This window comes from Schistocerca serialis, chromosome 6, assembly GCF_023864345.2.
Source record: "Schistocerca serialis cubense isolate TAMUIC-IGC-003099 chromosome 6, iqSchSeri2.2, whole genome shotgun sequence".
Taxonomy (NCBI): Eukaryota; Metazoa; Arthropoda; class Insecta; order Orthoptera; family Acrididae; genus Schistocerca; species Schistocerca serialis.
In genome coordinates this window covers 621030915-621057124 of record NC_064643.1, presented here as the reverse complement: position 1 = coordinate 621057124, position 26210 = coordinate 621030915, and the positions used below count along the sequence as shown (strand labels likewise).

General features: G+C 42.0%; 1 protein-coding gene across 3 annotated transcripts in view; it reads right to left on the bottom strand.

The window, feature by feature from the left end:
• The window catches only part of LOC126485097 (endophilin-B1), a 233001-nt gene that overhangs the window by 51640 nt on the left and 155151 nt on the right, over nt 1-26210 (bottom strand). The window contains exon 8 of one of the 3 annotated variants that reach the window (XM_050108717.1): nt 17140-18735. The exons of the other annotated variants lie outside the window; for them this stretch is intronic. Coding sequence (XP_049964674.1) covers nt 18630-18735 — 106 coding nt within the window. The 3' untranslated portion in view covers nt 17140-18629. Of the gene's footprint in view, nt 1-17139; nt 18736-26210 lie in introns of those variants that run through there. 3 annotated transcript variants of the gene reach the window in all.

The following is a 26210-nucleotide window of genomic DNA, read 5'->3' as shown; positions in this document are numbered from 1 at the left end:
TCTACCACATTAGGCAGAGGTATGGGAACCTCTAAACAGACTGCTCATCTGTAAAAACATGGATAGCAGCAGGAAGTTTCCTTGAACAGGTGCTGGAAGAGTATTTTGTGACCTAAAAACAGCTCTGGCAAACGCAGCCGAAGCATGCCCAGTTGCAGGTGCTACCATGGCATTGATGGTTGATGCGAGCTAGATGGCTGTAGGCGCAGTGTTGGAATAGTTCATTTCTCCAAATTGGTAACCACAGAGCTACTGCCAACAACAAAAATGGTGTGCATTGGACTGAGAATTTTCGCATACTTGACAGTGAAACATTTTAGGTCTTGGTTGGAGAGCCAGCATTTCAAACTTTTTGCAGATCACAAATCTCTGACATTAATCTTCCAACAACTGACACAGCTCAACTTGCCTCATCAGTGAAGATACGCTGAGTTTATTGGACAATTTACAACTGATATTCATCACACTGTGGGTGAAAACAATATTGTAGCTGACTGACTGTCCCAAAACTGTGCAGCCTTAATCCAGTTGATTGGGTGGAGTTGGCAGTGGAACAAGAAACACGTGCTTTCCTCCATCAGGTTATAGTTAACCTGGATTCCAATGTGTTATGGCTAGAGTACATACTGATGCAGGGTACACATCGAGGAGTTTGGTGCAACACTTTGGTGCGACACATTGGGTAACGGAGTAGTCATTCATTCCTATGAGGTGGCGACATAGCACTTTTAACATTTACCCCAACCTATCATATCCCGGAGCTAAAGCATCTGCAAAGCTGGTTGCAGATAAAGTGGGTTGACCTGGCGTTCATAAGGATTGCCAGAGATGGGCGTGTGCTTTCAGAAAATGCCAAAGCTGCGAAGATCCCAGGCATGTCTTTGCACCTGTAGATTCTTTCCCCACCCTAAAAGGAAGATTTTTGGAACCCATAATGACACTGTGGGCCCTCTCCCACATTCTCACTTATTTTGCCTCTTACTTATTATGATCAAAAGGTTTACTAGGTGGCCTGAAGCATTACCTGTTCCACGCATTTCTGTGGAATCAGTGGCCAGTGCTCTAGTTAACTGACGGTTTGCTAGGTGTGGAATTCTGCAGATAATCACTACAGACAGGGACAGACAAATTAAGAGCCAGCTGTTCAAGGAGCTTCTCAAGTTATGTGGATGTAACCATTTTCGCACTATGAGCCACCGTCCTGCAAGTAATGGGATGGTACATGCATCACTCTTTAGAGGCTGGATTGACATGTCACATCGAAGCCGGGTCGGATACACTGCCTTTGATATTAATGGGACTGTGCAGGGCGATAAAAGAGGACTGGGATTGTTCAGCCACACAGCTCGTGTATGGTGAACAGATAGGAGTGCAGGGAGAATTCTTTTTGACTACGCATGTTCTTCAGCTTATGCCAGGTGATTCGACAGCAGTTTTAAGCCAGTTATGTTTGCATGTGTGTCTTCTCATGATGCAAAACCCTTTAAGGCATGGAGAAAGAAAATTCATTTTCGAGGTCTTATTTAAGTGTGAGTACAAGTATGTGTGGCCAAGGAATGATGCCCTAAGACCACCACGAACTCCACTGTATGCATGACCCTTCAGGGTGATTGAAAGAAGTGATAAGCAGTTTAAAAAAAAATACATGGCAAGACAAACTACAGTGGTGGAAATATTTATTGCATCACCATGAATTACTTTGTCTTTTTGTCTTTAGCAGCAGTTTGCTGCAGGTTATACCAGTCCCACTGTTGCTAAACGTTGCTGTGTTGCTGACATATTCTTGCCTTAATTATCTGACTTCTTCATGCAGGTTTTGCAACAATACACAACTCTTTGTTGTGGCGAAGGGGAGGGGGGAGGGGAGAGGCGAAGGGGAGGGGCGAAGGGGAGAGGCGAAGGAGAGGGGGAGGGGAGAGGCGAAGCGGAGGGGCGAAGAGGAGGGGGGAGGGGAGAGGAGGGGAGGGGCGAAGAGGAGGGGGGAGGGGAGAGGAGAGGAGAGGCGAAGGGGAGGGGGGAGGGGAGGGTGAGGGGCGGGACGAAGGGACGGGAGGGGAGGGAGAGGGGCGGGACGAAGGGGACGGGAGGGGAGGGAGAGGGGCGGGACGAAGGGGACGGGAGGGGAGGGAGAGGGGCGGGACGAAGGGGACGGGAGGGGAGGGAGAGGGGCGGGACGAAGGGGACGGGAGGGGAGGGAGAGGGGCGGGACGAAGGGGACGGGAGGGGAGGGAGAGGGGCGGGACGAAGGGGACGGGAGGGGAGGGAGAGGGGCGGGACGAAGGGGACGGGGAGGGGAGGGAGAGGGGCGGGACGAAGGGGACGGGAGGGGAGGGAGAGGGGCGGGACGAAGGGACGGGAGGGGAGGGAGAGGGGCGGGACGAAGGGGACGGGAGGGGAGGGAGAGGGGCGGGACGAAGGGGACGGGAGGGGAGGGAGAGGGGCGGGACGAAGGGGACGGGAGGGGAGGGAGAGGGGCGGGACGAAGGGGACGGGAGGGGAGGGAGAGGGGCGGGACGAAGGGGACGGGAGGGGAGGAGAGGGGCGGGACGAAGGGGACGGGAGGGGAGGGAGAGGGGCGGGACGAAGGGGACGGGACGGGAGGGAGAGGGGCGCGACGAAGGGGACGGGACGGGAGGGAGAGGGGCGCGACGAAGGGGACGGGACGGGAGGGAGAGGGGCGCGACGAAGGGGACGGGAGGGAGAGGGGCGGACGAAGGGGACGGGAGGGAGAGGGGAGGGACGAAGGGGACGGGAGGGAGAGGGGAGGGACGAAGGGGACGGGAGGGAGAGGGGAGGGACGAAGGGGACGGGAGGGAGAGGGGAGGGACGAAGGGGACGGGAGGGAGAGGGGAGGGACGAAGGGGACGGGAGGGAGAGGGGAGGGACGAAGGGGACGGGAGGGAGAGGGGAGGGACGAAGGGGACGGGAGGGAGAGGGGAGGGACGGAGGGGGGAGAGGGGAGGGACGGAGGGGGAGGGAGAGGGGAGGGACGGAGGGGGGAGAGGGGAGGGACGGAGGGGGGAGAGGGGAGGGACGGAGGGGGGAGAGGGGAGGGACGAAGGGGGGAGAGGGGAGGGACGAAGGGGGGAGAGGGGAGGGACGAAGGGGGGAGAGGGGAGGGACGAAGGGGGGAGAGGGGAGGGACGAAGGGGGGAGAGGGGAGGGACGAAGGGGGGAGAGGGGAGGGACGAAGGGGGAGAGGGGAGGGACGAAGGGGGAGAGGGAGGGACGAAGGGGGAGAGGGGAGGACGAAGGGGGAGAGGGGAGGGACGAAGGGGGAGAGGGGAGGGACGAAGGGGGAGAGGGGAGGGACGAAGGGGGAGAGGGGAGGGACGAAGGGGGAGAGGGGAGGGACGAAGGGGGAGAGGGGAGGGACGAAGGGGGAGAGGGAGGACGAAGGGGGAGAGGGGAGGGACGAAGGGGGAGAGGGGAGGGACGAAGGGGGAGAGGGGAGGGACGAAGGGGGAGAGGGGAGGGACGAAGGGGGAGAGGGAGGGACGAAGAGGGGGAGAGGGGAGGGACGAAGGGGGAGAGGGGAGGGACGAAGGGGGAGAGGGGAGGGACGAAGGGGGAGAGGGGAGGGACGAAGGGGGAGAGGGGAGGGACGAAGGGGGAGAGGGAGGGACGAAGGGGGAGAGGGGAGGGACGAAGGGGGAGAGGGGAGGGACGAAGGGGGAGAGGGGAGGGACGAAGGGGGAGAGGGGAGGGACGAAGGGGGAGAGGGGAGGGACGAAGGGGGAGAGGGGAGGGACGAAGGGGGAGAGGGGAGGGACGAAGGGGGAGAGGGGAGGGACGAAGGGGGAGAGGGGAGGGACGAAGGGGGAGAGGGGAGGGACGAAGGGGGGTGAGGTGATCACCATCAGAGGAACGAGGGAGTGTTTACGATGCTGTAGGTGAGCTGAGCTGGGAGAAATCAACTTCACAGTTCCTATTTTTGTACAAACAAAATTTTGTGGAAGAAATTGTATAAAAAATCTTATGAATGGAAGCACGTTTGCTAAAATGTTAATTCTTTGCAAAGTTTTCTCATTACTTAATAACATTAACAACACAGTACAATAACAAATATCTAGAGCAGTGGTTTCCAAACTATACGTACCATGACCATAGCAGAGGTTTTATGAGAAGAGAAAAATAACATTTAAAAAATTTTCAATGGACATTCGGAAACAGCAAAGCTTGCTTTGTACTGACCTACTGGGCTTCCACTTATTTGTGAATAACACAAATCACAAATACTGAAAATCTGAGTCGCAGATAGGCACAATGAAAAGACTGCCACAAATAAGCTCTTAGCCAACAAGGTCTTCATCAAAAATATACAACACACACACAACTGCAGTCTCGCACCTAAAGCCACAATGCAAGCTGCGGCACCAGTGCATGATGGGAGTGGCAACTGGGTAGGGGTAAGGAGGTGGCTGGGGCGGCAAGGGGGAGGCATGGTAGGGTAGGGTAGGGGTGGGGGACAGTGATGTACTGCTGGGGAGTGTGCAGGGCAAGGTGGAGAGAGGGTACAACAACTATGGGCAGTCGGGAGGTTAGAGTGGCAACTCGGTAGGGGTAAGGAGGAGGCTGGGGTGGCAAGGGGGAGGCATGGTAGGGTAGGGTAGGATAGGGGTGGGGAACACGTGACGTGCTGCTGGGGAATGTGCAGGGACGAGGTGGAGAGAGGGTATGACAACTATGGGCAGTTGCGAGGTTAGACATTGGGGGAGAGGAGAGGTGGGGTGTGGGGTGGGAGGTGGTGAGGTGAGGAGGGAGGGTAGAGGAAAAGGAGAGAAGTAAGAAGACTGGGTGTGATGGTGGAATGAGGGCTGTGTAATGCTGGAATGGGAACAGGTAAGGGACTGGATGGGTGAGGACAATGATGAAGGTTGAGGCCTGGAGGGTTATGGGAATGTAGGATATATTGCAGGGAAAGTTCCCATCTGTGGAATTCAGAAAAGCTGCTGTTCATGGGAAGGATGGATATGCCACAGGCTGTGAAGCAGTCACCCATCCATCCCCTTCCCTGTTCCCATTCCAGCACTACACAGCCCTCATCCCAACACTGCACCTGGTCTTTCTATTTATCTCATTTTCTACTACCACCCCACCACCACCACCATCTCTCCTCTGTCTAATCTCTGGACTGCACATAACTGCTGTACGCTCTCTCCACCTCATCCCTGCATGCTGCCCAGCAGCACTTCACTGTCCCCCACCCCTAACGTACTCTACTATCCCTTCCTCTCCCTGCCCCAGCCTCCTCCTTACCTCCATCCAGTCGCCACTCTCATCAAGCACTGGTTCCGTTGCTTGTAGTGTGACTTCAGTTGCCAGAGACTGCAGTCGTGTGTGTGTGTGTGTGTGTGTGTGTGTGTGTGTGTGTGTGTGTGTGGGCGCGCGCACGTGTGACAAAGGCCTTGCTGGCCGAAAGCTTATTTGTGACAGTCTTACTTGTCGCGCCTATCTGCGACTCAGCCTTTCCACTACATGGTAGCTTCCCTTTTCATAATATTATTACATTCCATCCTGGATTTTCCATTGTTTGACAAACATTGAAAAAGTTTTGCAGTAGACTTGCAAAGATGATTTAGATGCTGCTCATACCTTGCAGAATATGTACTGAAATTTTAAAGATGAATGGCTGAAACTGTATGGGAAATCAAAAACTCACCAGATAAGACAGTCTGTTACACAAACACATTTAGAATGCTGCTATTTTCCCACTTTTTTCCTTTTATCACATATTCATGCTTCCTGTCTCCTTGGCCTCCCTTTATATGTCAGATTGTTATACAATGTTCACTAATTTGTCCCTTCCTCCCCCCCCCCCTCCTCCCTCCCCCAATTCTAATATTTAATTTCATAACCTTATTTCTTATTTTTCATTAGCATTTTTTATTCCGTAGTTCTATCTGTATATATTTCCCCTTAAAACAGGTGCATCCTTTCCAGCTGTGAAATATTTCCTTAAAAGTTGTCCAAGAATGAAGTGTTATAACTTCTTATTTACCTAAATTGAACATATCCAAACAACTGTCCCAAATGCTGCATAACAGAGAAATGATCAACAGATAAAACCACCAAGATTTTTACAGATTGTAGATTAGTTATTACTGTCTGCTAAATATGAGTGTATGCAACACATTGGCTAAGCTGCTTAGTGTCATATTACAAATTCGGAGGTTCAGGGTTAATTCCTCAGTTGGTACTAAGATTTTTTTTCAGTCAGTTATTGCCTCTTCCACTCTTGGCAATCATTTTCATATTTGAAAAAATGGGAGTTTGCAAGTTATTTGGAATCTGTGGTAACTTAAGTCCCTTTATTAGTGGCCGGGTAAGGGAGTTTAAAGGTTGGAGCAAAAGCTTCTTACTATAACTGAAGAAGCAATAACTTTCCTGCTATTTTTCTAAGGATTATACACAGTCTCTAAAAGCACGAGAAAAATATTGTAGTATGTTGTTAACACTGAACAGGATTAATTTCTCTTTGTTATTGTACCGGTATATATGCTGACAATTTTCACAAAAGGATCTCATTTCTTATTTGATCTAAGGGAGAAGGAAAACTAATTAAATAATTTATATCATGGACATTAATAATTACAGGGGTATTATACAACATCGTCTCCAAAATACCCCCAAACAGAATGGATCATTTTGGTAAACAGATTGGTCAGTACCAGGTTAGCTTCAGGAAAGAAAATTCTTGCCCACAGCAGATTTTAAACCTATAAAACATCATCAGGTACAACTGACAGGTATGCCTGTGGTTGTGTTAATTGACTTTTTAAAAGCATACAACTCCTTTGAGCATAAGTCATTACTAAATGTATGTCCTGGATGAATTTGGGGTGGGTGATACACCTAGAAAGCTGATTAAACAGTCTAACATAGTATCAAAAGAGAAAAGACATTGTCGAGATTCCAGGCACCTTTGAGAACAAAACAAGTGTCGGACAAAATGTTGGACTCTCTTCACTCCTTTTTATCCGTGTCTTCGAAAAGGTCATTTGAGAATGGAGGAAGATATTGTGTCAAGTAGAATGAAGAACAGTTCAGACTGCGATCCAAACTGAAACGAGTGTATGGTGATTGCTTGGCCTTTGTGGCTGATGTAGTCATTTTTGTCAACAATATTATCTCAAAGGTTGATTAACTGATAGAGACAGCTGAGAATGTGGAACTACAGCTCTCCTTTGAGAAGACAAAATATGTGACAAACATCAGCACTGGACCAAAATAGATAATTTTAAATCACAGGAATATTGATTGTGTGAAGAAATTTAGATACCACGTGAGGCAACTGGAGCAGGAAGGGATCAATTTTACGATCTGGAAACTGGACCAAGCATGTCACATGATGATACCACGTGAGGCAACTGGAGCAGGAAGGGATCAATTTTACGATCTGGAAACTGGACCGAGCATGTCACATGATGAAAAACTTGTAAGGGGCGAAAAAGTTTCCATTCGAAGGCCATACGGTCCAGAATTCGTAGGCCAATCAGGCAAAATTACTGTGAGCAATGAGGCCATCATCTCACCAATGGTAAAACATTGTATTCTGCTGTCTGAAGAAATCTCTAACAGCTTGCTGCATATCCTTGTCTGACAGCAATCATTGATCCTTCAAGGCCTTTAAGGAATTGAAGGTGTGATAATCACATGAGGAGAGATCATATAGTGTGGGTGTTCGGGTGCATCCCACTTGAGCTGGCATAGCTTCTGTGTTATGACATTTGTGATACGGGGATGTGCGTTGTTATGAAGCAAAATGGAACTTGGTCAACCATTCTGCTATAGTGGCTTTCAACATACATGCTGCTCCAGACACATTCTTCACTCTCAGTTAGATGTCCACTGGTATTTGTCATTCAGCAGCCAAGGAAAGGATAACAGCACATTTGGTAATAATGTTGCCACAGTTCACAATTCTATCTTTACCGCTCACATGTCAGAAGGACACAAATGCCACACTAGTCCCTTGCCTACATGTTGGTGCTTTATACCTGCATTAAAGTTGCACTATATTGCATATACACTGTAGCAACAATGCCATCAAACAGGAACTTTCAGATTGCCCCTTCTATAATACGAATTCTCTGAGCACTGAAGCCAAGCTAAGACACTATGGTACAGTTCTCCAGCAGCTCATTGAGAAACTGAGTGAATATGGTAAATATTTGCATATTTTATTTGTTGATTTTAAGAAGGCCTATGACTGTATACATCGCAAGAGCCTGCTCAGCTGTTTAAGGGAGTTTGGCATGGCAGAGAAACTCAACAATCTCAAAGATCTGTCCAAGTGAAACACGTGCAAATATGAAGATGAGAAATCACATAAATGAGGAATTTGAAATCGTAACAGGACTCAGGTGCGGAGATGGGTTGTCCCCTATCCTGTTCAACTTTGCCCTTAAGAATATCGTATGCAAGACATTCCAAGAGAATGAAGGGATTGAAATTGCAGGAAAGAGACTGGCATACTTAGCCTATGCAGACGAGATCTGTTTACTCTCCAGGTCTGAACAGGAGTTGCAGCAAATGACCAGAGCACTAAAGGAGGCTGCCAGCAAATTTGGTTAAACATAAACGAAGCCAAGACAGAGTACCACATTATGACATGTGGTCAAATTAAGACTGCTGGTCATCTACAATCACTGCAGGTGGGAGAGCAGTCCTACAAGAGTGGTCGTGAATTTAAATACCTAAGGGCACTTTCCACTGAGAACTCGTCGTGTGAAGCAGAGATCAGTGCCAGAATACAAGCAGGAAACCGATCTTACCACAGCCCAGCACAACTGCTTCGGACCAGATCTCTCTTCAGACAGTTCAAGATTTGACTATACAAAACCCTGATCCAGCCTGTTGTTCAATATGGCTGTGAGGGAGGCATGGAGTACCCGGAAACAGGACTTCCATAAGCTCCTTGTTTTTGAGAGAAAAATGCTTTGGAAGACCTTCGGTCTGGTTCTGGAAGCAAGACACAGGGAAATGGAGGATCAGACACAACCAAGAGCTTGAGCAACTATACCAGCAGCCCAACACAGCAGGAACTTTCAAAGCCAAACAAATGCAGCGGGCCGGCCATGTGGCCTGGATGGAAGATCACAGGTGGCCTCGGAAGCTCCTGGATTTCACATCTACAGGAAAGAGACCCCCAGGGAAGATATAAACCAAGCATCAATAGATGTGGACAGATGATGGATAGCAGCAATATACAGAATACAATGTAGGAGGAAACTTGTAACAGCGTGCAGTCCACTGGGCCTGATCACATAAAAGAAGAAGAAAGATAGATAATGGGCATATACAAAAGTATGTTTGAGCTGAAATGAGGAACAGTTCAGAAAGAAGAGAGATAGAACCAGTAATATGTTTGATTAAAAAGAAAAGGTCATTATTCAATAGGCACATTTTCTGACTGCCTGATGATTGTTTAACAAAAAAAACTGGGAGTTTATAAGGCCAAAGGCAAAAAGTTTGGAATGGTTTCAAATATGTGATGAAGATCTTAAAAAATCAGTACCCTCGAGGACAAAATAAGACACATGAATGAATGTAGACAAATGGTGAAAAACTACCAGGGTTTTAGGCTGGAGAACAAATTAAAAAGATGAAGGGTCCACTGGTAGAAGAATGGAAAAAGCATGGAGTGATGGTTTCGAGAAGAGATACAGGCAGGTCATCAAAGCTGGCAAATGAACAAGAGCTAAAATGGAAAATGATATTGACTGTTAATCTGTAGTCCATAGCGGACTCCTGCCACTTGGATGAAAAACTGTTTATTTGTTTACAAGCAAGCTGTCGCAGTCCTTACGCAATGAACTGCTGGTATGTTACTAATGTCACTGAAAGTTTTCCACATACTCCATCTCCTTTGGAGTGAGTTGTTTCCTATGATCATCTGAAGTATGCTCCCATATAAAGGTGAAAGATGGGACACTGTCGAAAACAACTAGAAAGCATTTACAATCAGTGGTAATGTGGCTTTGGTGAAGACTAATGAGGATAAGTTGGAAGGAAAGAAAAACCAATAAAAGCTGTTTTGAGACAGGCCAATGAACAAAGCGAAACATGCTTCACTCGCTGCACAGCCACAGTCATGTCAATTTTTGAACCAGGTAGAAACAATTTCCACATTTTCCAATAATTTGTTTTCCCTTCTAACTGACCTTAGCTAACCAGGCTATCATCAGTTTGGACCCACATGCCTCTTTTCTCTGGAGATGTATAAAAAGATGTTTGCACATGTCACTGTCAAGCTATTAAAGGAAGCAATATAATAAAGAAATTGTACCCATCTTCCAATACTGATACCAGAAGTAACCGCATATGAGTCAAGAAGCCTTACAGGAAGCACGCGACCACATTGTATAATCGGAACAGTACTACAATAATTGTGACTAAGTCATTTAGTAGTCATCAGTAGTTTATTCCATGGTGCTGCTATCACGGTACAACCACTGGGCTGCCTCAGAAAGTTATGTTTGTCATGCAATTTCAGTTAACCTGTACAACTCGATGCAACTGGTATGTCTCCTTTACTTGTAACCTGTGGATATTTTGTCATGAGCCATGGTTGGCAGCACTGCTGCTCTTACTTAGGACTGTCTTTCCTCTGTTTCACACATGTCTGATGAGAGGTTATACAAAAACGCATAATATTGAAGTCATTCATTCAACAGCTATTGTTTTATTAAGTGACCAACTCATCATTTGTGAAGTACATCCCAATAACAGAAGTATTTGAGGAAATATTGTTACCTGAATGCTGACACTCAAAGGCTATTAATATCTGCATTTTATGTGATTCTTGGGTGTATTTTTTCTTTTCTTTTCTTTTCTTTTTTGTCCTTCAAAATTTAGCAATTCCTCTCAATGGCAGTTATCTTTATGTGCATGATAACTCAAGCTAAATACTAATTTCCTCACTTTCACAAAAGAGTAGCTGTTCCAAGCACAGATAGGGCCCTACTGGTCATTATCCACTCCTTTGTGTCTTCACTGGCGAACATCTGCTCAACACAAACAGAAGTCTGCTCTCAGTATAGTTTTATTAATAATAAATTTAATCACATTTCCCTTCTAATTGTTTAAACTCTCTCTCTCTCTCTCTCTCTCTCTCTCTCTCTCTCTCTCTCTCTCTCTCTCTCTCTGTGTGTGTGTGTGTGTGTGTGTGTGTGTGTGTGTGTGTGTAAAATTAATGATACAGATCTGTCATGTCATGATACGCTGACAATTCTGATGAAAACTCAGTGACAGGAACTTGCATCTTGAGCGAACACAAAAAAGTGAAAGTCTGATGATTTATCCAGGAATCCTCAATAAGTGCTTGTTCAATACTAGGAAAAACAAGGGCATACCCAGTGAAGGCACACTGAAGATTGACTAACCCCACCCACACAATTATAATCTTTGCTAACTAAACTTACATCCTGCTCCACCGGGTAGACAGATGTATCAGCTAAGTGTAAGTGAAGAAAGCTACAACATGTACACAAGATAATGACTAGCAGCAACTGTGGCAAGAGCCTTTTGTTGAGAAATCTCCAAACTATTTTGCCATTCACCACTATTCTCCATGAAACTCAAAATTCCAGTTGGCTCTTAAGTTTTGAATACTTTTAGTAGCATTTGTAATGTCCCCCCCCCCTCTCTCTCTCTCTCTCTCTCTCTCTCTCTCTCTCTCTCTCTCTGGCCAATGCCAAAAGCAAATACATATGAGAATTAGGAACTATTTTCATGTATCTGAATATCACCAACCTGACCAAAAACTAATATGTTCAAATTCCATATGTACTATTCTTCTCTCAATTTATGAGAATTATAGGTCTCTTGACTACATCTACATCTACATCTGTATTCTGCAAACCATTAAATTGCATGGCAGAGAGGTACCTTCAGACTGTACCAAATCTTGTGAAATCTTCCCAGAACATTCACATATGGAACATAGATAGAATGACTACTTCCATGCCTTTGTGCGCACTGTAATTAGATTAATCTTATCTGTGCAGTCCGTATGTGAATGTTATGTGTAAGACTGATATTCTTGGACCCCCTCATTTCCTACTATTTCTTGAAAAATTTAGAAGTAAACTCGTGGAATATCTGATACTGTCCTCCAGTGTCTGCCAGTTCAGATAGTCCTATTTTGGTATAGGTTGCATGAGTATCATCTAATCAATTTTTGTAGAGTGATTACATTTTCCCAGTAGCCTGTCAATGAACTGAAGTCTGCCAACTGCTTTACCTGCAACAGAGCCTATATGATTACTCAATTTCAGGTCTCAACAAAATGTTACATCTATGTATTTGTGAGGGTTGGCCGGTTCAAATTGTGGGTTGTTTATGTTCCCGTAACAGCATACTATGTTTCTGGATTTCATGAAGTACACAATTTTACATTCCTGAGCATTTGAAGCAAGTTAAAAATCTTTCTCCTACTCTGAAATCTTGTGCAGATGTTTTAAATAGTACTTTATGTTTAACTGAACACCATCTGCAAAACGTTCAAAGTTACTATTAATATTTGACAGGTCATTAATGTACACTGCGAACAGAAAGAGTATAATGTACTTCCCTAGAATGCACCTAGTGTTATTTTTACTTTAAAAAAATTACTGTAACAGTGTCAATTACAATTTGGCATGCATGACAAACGTGAACTGTAACTGATATTTTTACAGTAAACATTTTAAAAATTATACAGTTCCAACATATTGCACAACAATAAGTTACCCATTATCACTTTTACTTTTGTTGGTGACTCTCCATCCAAGTTAACATGCCAAGGGATCCACAATCCAATCACACATTTAATTTGATACCATACATTAATGTACTTTCATTAATGAGTGCTACTGTGATAACAAGACAAATGCTTTTTGAAAAGGATGAAGTGTTGCATATACCCAAATGGCTTTATCTATGGCTTTCAGAACACAGAACATCATGCAAGAAAAACACGAGTTATGTTTAGCATTTTTGATGTTTCACAATTAATGTTGGTTGGCATATACGTTATGCTATTCACTGTATGTGAGCTCAGAATATGTTGACATATTCTACAACAGATGGATGTTGCTGATACTGGATAGTAATTTTCTGGATATTTTTGCTACCCTCCTTGTAGAAGAGGGTCTCCTGTGGTTTCTTGCAACCTCTGGACACAGTACTTTGTTTGAAGGAACTATAACATACTGCAGTTAAACAGGAAGCTCATTTGGCTGAAAATTCTGTACACAATCTGACCCACGGGCCCTGGGGCTTTGTTCAATTTTAATGTTTTTAGATGTTGCTCAATGCTGTTGATGCTAATAGCTGTACCATCACTCTCCCCAAAGGTAGAAGAACTAAACTGGATCAGTACTCCAGTATTATGTTTTGTAAAGGAACATCTGAAAAAGAAGTTCAGAATGATTTGTAATTTCAGTTCTTGTGTTACATAGGTCAGGACATTAACTTTGGTGCTACCACCAGCCTTTACACATGAACAAAATTTCTTTGGGAGGTCTTCCAAAGAGATTCTGCTTCAGCACTGAATGCCAGCTTCATGCATTGCTCTTCTGACAGCCAAACAAGTTTTCTTTAGCATCTGTCTGCCTACAGCCTCGTGGTATGTCTTACAACTATCATGCAATAGTTGCTGTTTCTTTAAAAGTTTCTTTACAGAGTGTATCCCATGAAAGCCCCTCCCTTCATTAACAATTCCTTTAGGTACCTATCTAGCCAGTACTTAGTCAATTATTATTCTGAACTTGAGACACGGTTCCTCTTCATGATACTGCCCCGACCAAATACTTGACATTCCCACATGAGACGACACACTACTGCTTACATAGATACACTATATAGATACTATAATATAGTAGATTTAATTATTAAAACAGTTTTTCAGAAGCTTTGAGTTTTATTTGTAAAATGTGTGCTCTGTTTTCTCTACCCCTCCCCACCACTCCCACAAAACTAAGATCTCTTTATGCCGCCCAACTTCAAAATCTTGCAAGCTACAATTTCCTTTTGTACATTCATGTGTCAAATTGGTTTTTGCTGGCAAACATCAGGACGTACTGCAAATCTCTCACTTCTCAACTTTCATTAGAGATACATGCCTGGTTGTGAATTCTAAATACTTGTTATCTTTTTTGATTGTTTGAAGGACAATTTATTACATTCTGTTTATCTGTCACGAAAACTTTCTAATTTTATCCTTAAAACCTAAATTTTATACAAGGTGCAGAATAAGACAGAAATAGGTAGAAAAATAATTGTAAAAACTTCAAATTGTTCTTTATCTGTTATAAATATAAAGCAGAGAGTCTGGGGTTTTCTTGCAAACCCCTGAATTGATATCAACCAAATATGGCACAGCAAACTTCACCAGTATCAGTACTGTGGAGTTCATAACCTTCTAGCTCCAAGAGGAGCAGAGATATGGGAAAAACGTGTTTCTTCCAGTCCCTAGCATAGAAGTTGCCCTACATGACAGGCATGTTGTGGGGGATAGTATTGGCCTGCCATATCAAACCTGCTTTGCAGAAAAGCCTCCATGTCAACAGAAAGACACAGTTTTTCAGATCCTGACAATGTAGGCTGTGTGACAGGTATGTTATGTTTTGTTATAGCAGCATTGTCTTGCTTTAGTGACCTACACTGCACTGTTCATGAGGGGCAAATAAATGATTTTCAAGCCCCTGATTCTTGGTCCCCTTGTATGACAGGCACATTGTGGTAGCAGTATCAGCTTGGTTTGTTGAGCTGTATTGCAAGGACTGCATGTGCTGATGAGCATGGCTTGGGACAGGTTAAGATGGATTGGAGGGAGGGGGGGGGGGGGATGGGCAGAATGAGGGGAAGGTAGAAATGGACAGAGAGGGGAGATGCATGAAGCAGGTGGAAGGCGTAGACTCATTAGTGGGCAGGTGGAAAAGGAAGCAGCGGAGACAAATGGAAAGAGAGGGGGGGGGGGGGGGGGAGTGTGGTCAGAGGAGGGTGGAGGAAGAAGATATGGTCAGAGAGAGGAGGGGGCTGAAGGAAATGGAAAAAGATATATTTCATGGGCAATGCTGTGGGAAAAGGCTTTTACAAATATCTAGTTGATTTGCAGCAAACCAAGTTTTTTTCAAAAAGTTCAAGCGCGGCTTTATATGTCTGCACTTTAAACTTTATTTGGGTCTTTCATCCTGTTGATGCATTAAATCATGAACTCTAAATTTTGTCATTTTTCCAGTGCAATAACTATCTTTACTTAATAGCAATTTATCCAACCAGTAATCGAACAATAAGACCTACAACACTGATAAGATTAATTAAAATAGACCTTAACTTCTTTCTAAGCCAAGCTGGAAGACGGGTGGGGCGACGTTAATATAAACTGATCGAAAAATGTTTTGCACCACTCTCTATAGTTATAGTTTTTATTATTTTAAATCAGAAACGTCTTTCTCAACACACTTGCCCAAGGACATCACTACATATCACACAGCCAGTTGTGTAATGCAGGTAAAAGCAAACAACATTTGCAGTGCAGTTCAGTAGAGTGGGTTGTGTGTCCACTCGTGAATGGAGCAATGTGACAGATTGTTTTTTTAAGCTTTGGAATGCACGAGTTGTCACTTTATGGCAAGAAAGGTTGTCAGCATGGTAAATTGCCCACTGAACTGGTGTACACCACAGCACCTTCAAATGAACATTCAACCAATGCCAAGACATACAAAACTTTGTAGGTCTGCCTGTTAGTGGTTATCTGTGCTTAACATCTCCAGGCTAATGACTTACCACAAATTATGGTTTGTAAATATCCTGAGAAGAAGGCAATAGAATGGGTACTGCCTTTACAGAGGTACTTTAAAGGCAATGTTGATTAAGACGATATGCAACTGCCTCTGCAGAACCAATTTGGCCTCCAAGATTCTATTATGAATAGCTGTACAAGCCCCACGTCTTTCACCTAATGTCATGACGGGTGAATAAAGTGGGCAAGAAAACATGTGAAATTGAACCTGGGAAAAGAGCAATAATTTCTCTTTACTGGATAATTCGGTATTTGAAACTTACTGGCAAATTAAAACAGGTAGAGCACTTGCCTGCGAAAGGCAAAGGTCCCGAGTTAGAGTCTCAGTCTGGCACACAGTTTTAATCTGCCAGGAAGTTTCATATCAGCGCACACGCCACTGCAGAGTGGAAACCTCATTCTGGAGTTTGGGATTTGTCTGACACATGGTGATTGTAGAAGAACAGTGTTAATACAGCCAGTGCACATCTTGAGCATTGAGACCAATAGGTTAAGCAAGGACATGGATAGATGATCGTTCGGGCCATTATCATTTATGAATGTTCCAACAATTTTCATCACAACTGAAAATACCTTAAACACTGTATAATACTGGGAAAGACCTCTAAGAATCAACCAAATGACCTTTGATTTTTGCTGAGATGAATCCAGTTGATTTTGGGATGAGCTGAAATTTGCAGTGTGTCTTCATAGGACTAATGTCACAGAATCTATCAGGTTTGAGCAGCAACATCTCAAAGGATACAAGCACGTTAGCAGTGCACAAGGTCGATCACCAGGATTCTGAGTGTCACTAGACAGCAGCATTTGATTTCATAGATGTGAATTTTTGAACAGGGTGCCTTGATTATTGTCACTTATTTATTTTTACTGCATAGTATTTTTAAGTTTAGTATGGCTTATTATTTCATTTCCTGCTCTCCTCGAATTTAAGTTCATACATGTTCACAGTTCTGCAGTTGGTGCTGAGCAATTTATAAAAAATTTTGATAGCACAATTGACAAGCTAAAAGGCAATGCAGTAATCGCATTTCAAATAGTTGTTTCAGAGAAGCAGTTTTGGCAGAAATTAATGCTAATAAAGGATTACACACAAAAACTCTACTTAGGCTTGTCTTATTTATTAACTAATTAAAAAAATAAAGGGCTTACAGCATGCATCCATGCAAATCAGCAAATTAATGACTGCCTTACAACAGTAGGAAAATTCCAGTACTCAGGGAAGTGTGAAATTACAGAGGCAAACAACACTCACAGAGGAACAGATATGTTTAATACATAAAAAGCACATAATATACATGCATCCAGAATCTATAATTACATAACTAGAAAGACACTCAGAAGAATGAAACATTAATTGAAATTAACAGTAAGACATATAGCAGTACTGACTACATAGAGGTTTCAAGGACACATAAGTACTTAACTCTTATGATAAACAGATGTAGAACTTAATTTTCACCATATGAAAATTAAAAGAATAACAACAACATTATTTAAGGCTCATATCAACAGTTAATTCATAACAGACTCAAACACATTGATGTCCAAAATAAAATATGTTAAACTATTTAGCAGCTCCACAGAATTAACTTCATGAACTTGAAACAACATTCATGTGCATAACATTACAAACAAATATGAAAATTTTCTACATTACAGGGTGTATCAAGTTACAGAAATTACTGTTATGGTAAACAACTGTGAGACATTTTAAAAAATATTTATACAAGTAGTATACATATAAATTTCAATATAGCATTGAGGGAAAAAAAAAACTAACTTTGCTCATTCAGTGTGTGTGTGTGAGTGAGTGTGTGTGTGTGTGTGTGTGTGTGTGTGTGTGTGTGTGTGTAAGAGTGCTTAAGAGCTCAAGTCATTTTGCAACGTTATATTATTTATACTACTGTTGCAGTATATTCTCTCATCAAAACAAATTTTAAACGTAAAACACACGCAGAAGAGGAACAAAGAAAGGTGTCGGGACCTTCCATAACATACAATAAATATGTAATAAATAACTGAACTGAATTGAGCAACAACACATCAAAATCAATCAAATGTCAAGCGTATTATTCATCAATTCTAGGAGCACTCCACATGCAATTTGAGGAAAACTGTAACTGTAATTTATCGCCATCTATTAATATTTTTACAAAGAAGGTTTATGTGAGAGGAAGTAGTAGTTTTATTTTAAGATTGGCATGAAATATTTGCTTTATGTCATAAATGCCTTCACCAATTAAACATTTGATGTAACCTGACATTTAAACCTTGTCTTTCTGTGACTAGAAAAGGGAGAAAAATGCTGACGTGATTCCTTTTTTATATATTGTATTGTAAGATCTACATACTGAGGAGAAAAATCATTGGTACGGGTAGACTGCCTCATATTATACAACTGAAACTGAGCAAAAATGGTATTTAAAATTAACATGGTACAATCCATTACAATGCAAACAGTAATTGGCATTGATGAATGTATGGCATATTGTGAACCTGTTACATACTTTTTTATGTGCTAGCTTTTAGATGTGGTTTAGAAATTTTTATGCTACTGTTATTCATTTAATCTATCTTGGTTCATTGTTATTTCAGTCTCTTTTCCCCAATGAATCTAACTGTATGCAAACATCTCCCTATACCTACAAAGAATGTCTGAAAAATGTACAATGGTGCTGGAAAACTATTACATTCAATTTAACTGTACACTTCAATTTCTCCTCATCCACTGACTAAATTTAGTAATGCAAATTCTAACAAACTGATCTAATGTGGTAAAGACAAATAATGTTTACACCTAATGTCTGTAATGAAGAACATTTCTCAAAAGTGTGTTTCATTCTGAAATGCTAAACTTGCTATCTGTAATTGGAGATGTGGCAGGAGTAGTGAGGTCCACATCTTCGCTGTTTACGCGCAACATTGGTGTTGGTTTAACATCACTGAAACATATCACAATGCAACAAGTAATCATACACTGCCATATGTGTCAATACTGAAGGGTAACAAACAGTTACAGATGTCAACAAACAGTTACAGAGGTCAACAGCAGTGATACTGTCTTGATGTTGAATAACAAAACATTTAAGATCAAGAAACAGAAGTCAGAGCTTACTATGAAACGCTAGAAGAAATGAACTAATGGTGGACAGAGGAAAGAGATGGATTAGAGGCCGTGAAAAATGGAGGGAGGGAGGGAGGGAGGGAGGGAAGGAGCATGTGTGAGTGTGCGCGCGCTTGCATGTTGTAGAGTATTGGAGATGGGGTAAATGGGGAATGAGAAGGGGAGCACGAAGGAGAGAGTTAATAAATTGTTAGAGGGACTGGGAAATGGAGGAGAGCGGTGGAGAAATTGGAGTAGGGGAAGATGCAGGGCAGGGAATGGAGGGAGGGGAGGGGCAGGGCAGGGAATGGAGGGAGGGAGGGGGAGGGAGGGAGGGAGGAGAAGAGGCAGGGCAGGGAATGGAATGGAGGGAGGGGAGGGAGTGAAGAGGCCAGATAGAGAATGAGGGGGAGAAGTGGCAGGAGAAAACGGGGGGAGGGAAGAAAGAGAAAGGACTGACCTGTAAGATTGACCAGCTTTGTTGACACTGGGTCATATGGTGACACCTTAGAAAAAAGATATTGATTCAACATAGGTTATACTTCAATTAAAATAGCTTTGTGAAGGGTGTTTCAGTGAGTCAAGTGGTAACGGCCACCCAGCAATTTCTTGAGCTTCACTTGCTAGCTGCAGAGCCTTACCAGGTAAGGCAGCTGGTATGAGAGAGGAAAACACAAGGCCATCAGGATGAGAAAAATGAACAAATGTGTAGCTGCTGCAGCCACTACCACTGCCCTCCCCTCCACTAATGAAGACAGTTAAAAGAGACCATACATATATTTTCTTTAGTTTTTTGTGCACACAGAACTACTGATCACATGAACTTGTGGCATATTGTGCCAATAACAAAATTAATTCATACATATTGATTTACCTGTGTACAAGATGACTCGAGATAGGAGACGACCCTCCCATGTTTAGGAGGATCTTTGGAAACAAATATGTTTAACATATTTGGACTAATCAAAATTACAAATTTTTATTGATCTACGGTATCGGTCTTCGAAGTTTACATTATAGATATTCTAAATTTTGCCATTTACTAATTGTTCGTAGTTTGATAATGCAAAGAGAAATGAAGAAAAAGAAATTGTGTACATTAATTTTTATCTTCACTGCTTTTTTTGTTTAGTTGGCTTGTCAACTGCGACAAGTATTTTAAATCATCAAAAATCTCCCTCTCCATCTCCATCAACATCCAACTCCTTCTAACACGATGGCTATGAAACTATCTTCGTTGTCACATATTTGGCTGCTTCTTCTGAATATGTTGCAATTTTTGAGGCTGTGGTTATGGTGGAACCTGAGACCACAGCTTTTTTCTGAATAAATAGCAGATTTTGCACCTACACTGAAGTGAGATGTTACAATGTCTCTTGCTTGCAAACATATTGCCTGCCCTCTGCTCTCTCATTGGATGTGTAGAACCAGCAGCTGACGTAACCCCTATCGTTCCCATCATACATCATGATAAGCACTGACATCATTGCTGCACGAAACACTCAGCAGCTCACTAGCTCCAATCTAGATTTTTACTATCTCCTGCAGAAATTTTTGCTATTGTTGAGTGTTCATCCAATTTGAATGTCAATTTGATTCCAAGTACAAATGGATTCAGGCAAACTACAGTTTAAACATGATAGGTGTTCATAAAAAGCCAAAGTACCCAGTACCCCCCCTCCCCGCACTTGTCCTAGTACTCACTTCTCAGCCCAAGTGGTCTCACCGTTCCCACTCAAACCATGCTGTGTTTGAGCAACAGGGAAACAAGGCTGTCAGTATCTTCTAGGGTGTGGTCAATATGTAACAGCAGCAACTAGTATGTAAAAAGTAAGACAGCAATCATGATTTGACCCAATTCTCAAACTTTTGCTCATCCCACAATCTAGTGTTGTCTGTTGTATTTTCTGAATGGGTCTTTCTGCTGTAATTTACTCTTGCAATAACAACTGCCATCAGTTTAATGTGATTTTTATTGGTTAGAAATTTAATTCTGGATTACTTTTCTTTCTCGTTTCTTCTTGTTCTAAAGCTGGTAATGTTTTCCCCCAGTATTCTAAGACATGAACACTGCCTGCCTCCCACAATCTAGTGTTGTCTGTTGTATTTTCTGAATGGGTCTTTCTGCTGTAATTTACTCTTGCAATAACAACTGCCGTCAGTTTAATGTGATTTTTATTGGTTAGAAATTTAATTCTGGATTACTTTTCTTTCTCGTTTCTTCTTGTTCTAAAGCTGGTAATGTTTTCCCCCAGTATTCTAAGACATGAACACTACCGAATTTCTCATTTGCAACCCCACTTGGTAAATCATTAGAGTTTCCCATAACCAAATAAGATATTGTTTTGGGTTCAGAATGAAGTAATGGATCTTGAGGCACAACATTTTCGCCTTTGAATGTTATCTTTACTTAAAAAGCAGCGAATGTGTGTGTGTGTGAGTTTTCAGTATCCATAGATTTACGAGAACTTTTATTGAAATCATATTCGCCCGCCGGATTAATGACAAGGGCCGGTGTGCTGGCCAGCCTAGATGTGGTTTTTAGGCGGTTTTCCACATCCCTCTAGGTGAATACTGGGCTGGCCCCCACGTCCCACCTCAGTCACACAACTCTGACATTTTGAAACGCATCTGCACTTTTCCATGATTTACACTAGATGCAGACAGATGGGGTACTCTGATTCTGTCCTAGGGGGTATGGCGTGGTGGCAGGAAGGGCATCCGGCCACCCCTTCAAACTAACATGGCAAATATGATTTAACCACACCAACCCTGCGCAAAATGCGGGGCAAAGGCACAAGCGATAACTATTAATTTATTGCAGTAATATTCTAATACAACAAAAGTTTGTAAGTTGACAGAATTTAATGCAACTTCCTCCTGTGTTTCGCAAAACTGCTCATTTTTAAGCACAGAAATAGATTTTTGAAGTGGCTAGTTCACAGTTTCTGGACTATCCCTTGCACTAGCACCATGAGTCAACTGTCACGTGATTGACTGAGCAAGGCTGATACTGATCAAGCGCCTATTCAAACCCAAGTATTGTTTTTTTAAGCCTCAGCCTTACGAATTCTTCGAAATAAATTTGTATGAAAGCTCAGTGGCCAAAACTTCATCTATAAATGTAAGATGACCCCTATAATCATCCATTAAACAATGTAACAGTGTTGACCTCAGCAGTAATAATTTAATCTGCAAATATAAGGCAATTCTGTATTTTTCAAATTATGAATTTGGGGAAAAAACCTTGTCTTATATGTGGGTAAGTACGGTGGTATATTGAAAAATGCATATATCTCAATACTGTAACACCTAGAAGACTTCTCTGGGATAATAGCAAATTCAGAACTGAAGAGTGTCTCGCAAGGAGATTTCATATCACCAAATGTATTCTCACCAGCTGTAGACAGAATAGTCAGATTCTACACTATGGAGAAGTATCTGTTAATGGATCATACCTGAACCATTTCTGATTTACTGCTGACTGTATGGTTTGTCTTAAGAGAAGATAAAGCTTCCACAACTAACAAATGAGCTTAATGTGACAAGTTTGAAAGTAGGACAGAAAATCATTTATAGTAAGACAAATTATCAACCATCAAAATAAAAATATTAAAAGTTAACACTGAAATCTTAGAACCAGCTCAGCTTTTGAATTCAGGGCAGTTGAGTGACTAGACACCCGACAAAATTAAAATCTGAGGAATAAAAGTAGCCTAACTGCTTGTGATTAACTGAACAGTGCTTCAAAACCTACACTTCTTATAAGGAGAATGTTTACAATCGATGGGCATAACTAGTTTTGTCTTATGGTAATGAGACATATGTAGCCAGGCGAGTAGATGAAAACAGAAAGTAAGTACCGTGACCTAACAGACAGTAGATGATGACATCACAAAATATACAAGGGAAACATAGATGTTTACCAGCCAACACAGAATATATGGAAACATCTAGAGAAGGTCTTCATCCAACAATGACTGTCAAATAGCTAATGATTACATGCCGAGTGAAAGTTCCCTAAATATTTAGTAACATTCTCAGCAGATGACATTCAGCTTGTACAAAAAGTGAGAACTCCCTTAACAGAACTATTCTTGAGTTTTCCTCCAGAAACTTGTGCTGCATGAGAACTGCTGTGGCCTTCATGTCAACAGTATCAAGAGGAAACCAGATGCCAAGTCACAATCTACAGAATCTTTCCTCAGTTATGATGAAATATTTCTACAGTGCAAATCCAGCTGAAAATACATATCAATAAGGTTGAACACTGATTCAGACGTACCTGACAACATTCTAGTATAGAAATTAACAGGGGCATAGAAAGCTCAATACACAGAAACCTACAACAAATGATACGTGTCCCACAGAGGAGCAAAGTTCTTATCTTTTTAAGTCAGAAGTTAGTTTTGTCAGCAGCAGCCGCCATTACCCAACACCTGCATAGATGAAATGCAAAAACTATCACTTACAACAAGTCTTAATGGCAACACTATTGTAGAATGGGGAAAAATACTCATCATCAGTTTTCAGCATAGGAATCACTCAGCAAAGTGGTTGCAAATAATTGTTTGGTACACTGACCTAGTTTTCGACACCTCTACGAATGTCTTCATCAGAACGAAATTTTGAAAAAACCCTATAAAATAATACATAGAAAATTATTAACCAAGATGACAATTGTCACGGCATACAAAGGTTACTTACATAAAATTACACTGCGAGAAAGTAATGGCCAAAGTTTTGAGCAGATATGCTCAAGTCAAAAATTAAAATACACGTATTCCTGGCTAGGAACAACATCAAACTGATTGGCCCAGTAGCTTACCCTGCTACCATGAAAACACTGCAAAGTTGTGCCACCTATTAGGCACAAACAGTGACATGCCAATTTGAGATCTTGCAATAGAAATAATTAAATTAAACAACAGTTAGTTGTAAAAACAAAATATAAAGGTAGAGAACTTTATTACATTTGAAAATACAAAAAAAGGCGAGCAAATTAAGTATGACAGAGCCATCTACTAGGCTGTACAGAGGTTACCATTATGTAAAACAAAGGATATTAAAGAATATTTATACAAACAGCTGCACAATTAAAAATTATTTGCATGAAGGTAACTTTAGCAGTATACATCTACGAGATTTGAAGAAAAAACGTTTTTGAATTAGAGGCAGGAAAACACAGCAAAAAATCTACATCATACTCTGCAAGCCACCTAATGGTGTGTGGCGGAGGGTACTTTTAGTACCACTATCTGATCCCTTCAATTCTGTTCTACTCACAAATAGTGCGTGGGAAGAATGAGTGTCGGTAAGCCTCTGTATTGGCTCTAATTTCTTAAATTTTCTCCTTCTGGTCAATACATGAGATGTATGTGGGGGGAAGTAATATGCTCTCTGATCCCTCCCGAAAAGTGCTGTTCCAAAATTTCGATAGTAAATCTCTCCATGATGCACAATGCTTCTCTTGTAACGTCTGCCAGTGGAGTTTGTTTAACATCTCCGTAATACTCTCTCGCCAGGTAAATGATCGCAAGATGAAATGTGCCACTCTTCATTGGACCTTTTCTATCTCCTTTATCAGTCTTACCTGGTAGGGAACCCAGATAGATGAACAATACTCAAGAATCGGACGAACAAGCACCATATAATAAGCCACTTCTTTCGTGGATGAGTTACATTTTCTTAAGATTCTTCCGATGAATCCGAGTCTGGTGTCTGCTTTTCCTACTATCTGATTTATGTAGTCATTCCACTCAAGGTCACTCTGGATAGCTATGCCTACACATTTTACAGCAGACACTGTCTCCAGTTGTTTGTCATCAATAGTGTACCTGTACAGTAGTGGATTTCTTTTACTATCTATGCGCAATGTGTTACATTTATTTACATTCAGGGTCAAGTGCCAGAGACTGCAACATTCATCAATTCTCTGCAGTTCGTTCTCGAAATTCTTTCTAATCTTCTGGCATTGCTACTTTGGTGTAAACAACTGCAGCACCTGTGAACAGCCTTAAAGAGCATTTGAAGCCTTCTACTATATCATTTATATATATTGCAAATAGCAACGGTCCTATCATACTTCCCTGCGGTACTCCGGATATTACCTTTACACTCTGTCAATTTAGTTCCATTAAGAGCAACATGTAGAGATCTGTCCGCAAGAAAGTCTTTAATTCAATCACAGGTCTGCTCCAGTACTATGTAAGCTCTTATTTTTTTCATTAAACTGCAAGGCAGGACAGTGTCGCATGCCTTACTGAAATCAAGCAACACTACATCACCCCGAGCACCGTTGTCCACTGCGCTGTGGATATCATGGAGGAACAGAGCGAGCCGAGTTTTGCAGGATCTCTGTTTGCAGAATCCATGAAAATTTTTATAGAGGAGATGTTCGTTTTCCAAGAACGTCATAATTCTTGAGAATAAAACACTTCCCATAATTCTACAACAGACTGACATCAACGATATAGGTCTATAATTGTGTAGATCTGTCTTATAGCCTTTCTTAAAAACGGGAATGACCTGCGTTTTTTTTCCAGTCATTATATACCTTTCGTTGGTCAAGCAGTCTACGATAAATTACTGCTAGAAAGGAATCAAAATTCCGTGAGTGGTGGATTAGAGCCATTGAAAATATTTTTGTTTTGTAATTGTAACTGTTCGTTGAGGCCATTGTTCTTAGAAATATGCTTGAAAATCTCCAGCTCTTTGAGTATGTCAAGCCTATGACCTTTCTTCTCTGTGTGCAAAATGGAAATTTCTTCAACACACTTTGGTTTGTGACTAGAAATTAACAGCTGATCAGCGAAAGTGGAATTATATACATTAGCGCCTCTTTTTCCCACTAAATGTTCCGCGTATGTAACAAGGCATAAATGCCAAAGGCTTGAATGTGTTTAATGACTGTTTCTTTCTCGCAAAATAATTTTACACAAGTAACATCTTTATACCATGACAATTGTCATCATGGTTAGTAATTTTGTCAAACTTTATTTTCTGTGTGTTATTTTTATAGGGTTTCTTAAAAATTTCATTCTTAGAGGTGTTGAAACCTAAGTCAGGGTCAAACAGTTAATTGCAACCAGTTGGTTGTATAATTCCTGCACTGAAACTTGTATATGGTTGCTGAGAGAGAGCCATGTTTGAAACTGTGTTATGATCAATTCTTACTACAAGAGAATGTAACTCAATAGAAAATCCAATTTCCTTCCCTAATTCAAAACATTCATGGAAAATTGTGGAAACAATATTTTCAAAAACACAAATCAGCAATTGGTAAAATCACTAGTGAGAGTTCACCAAAACTTT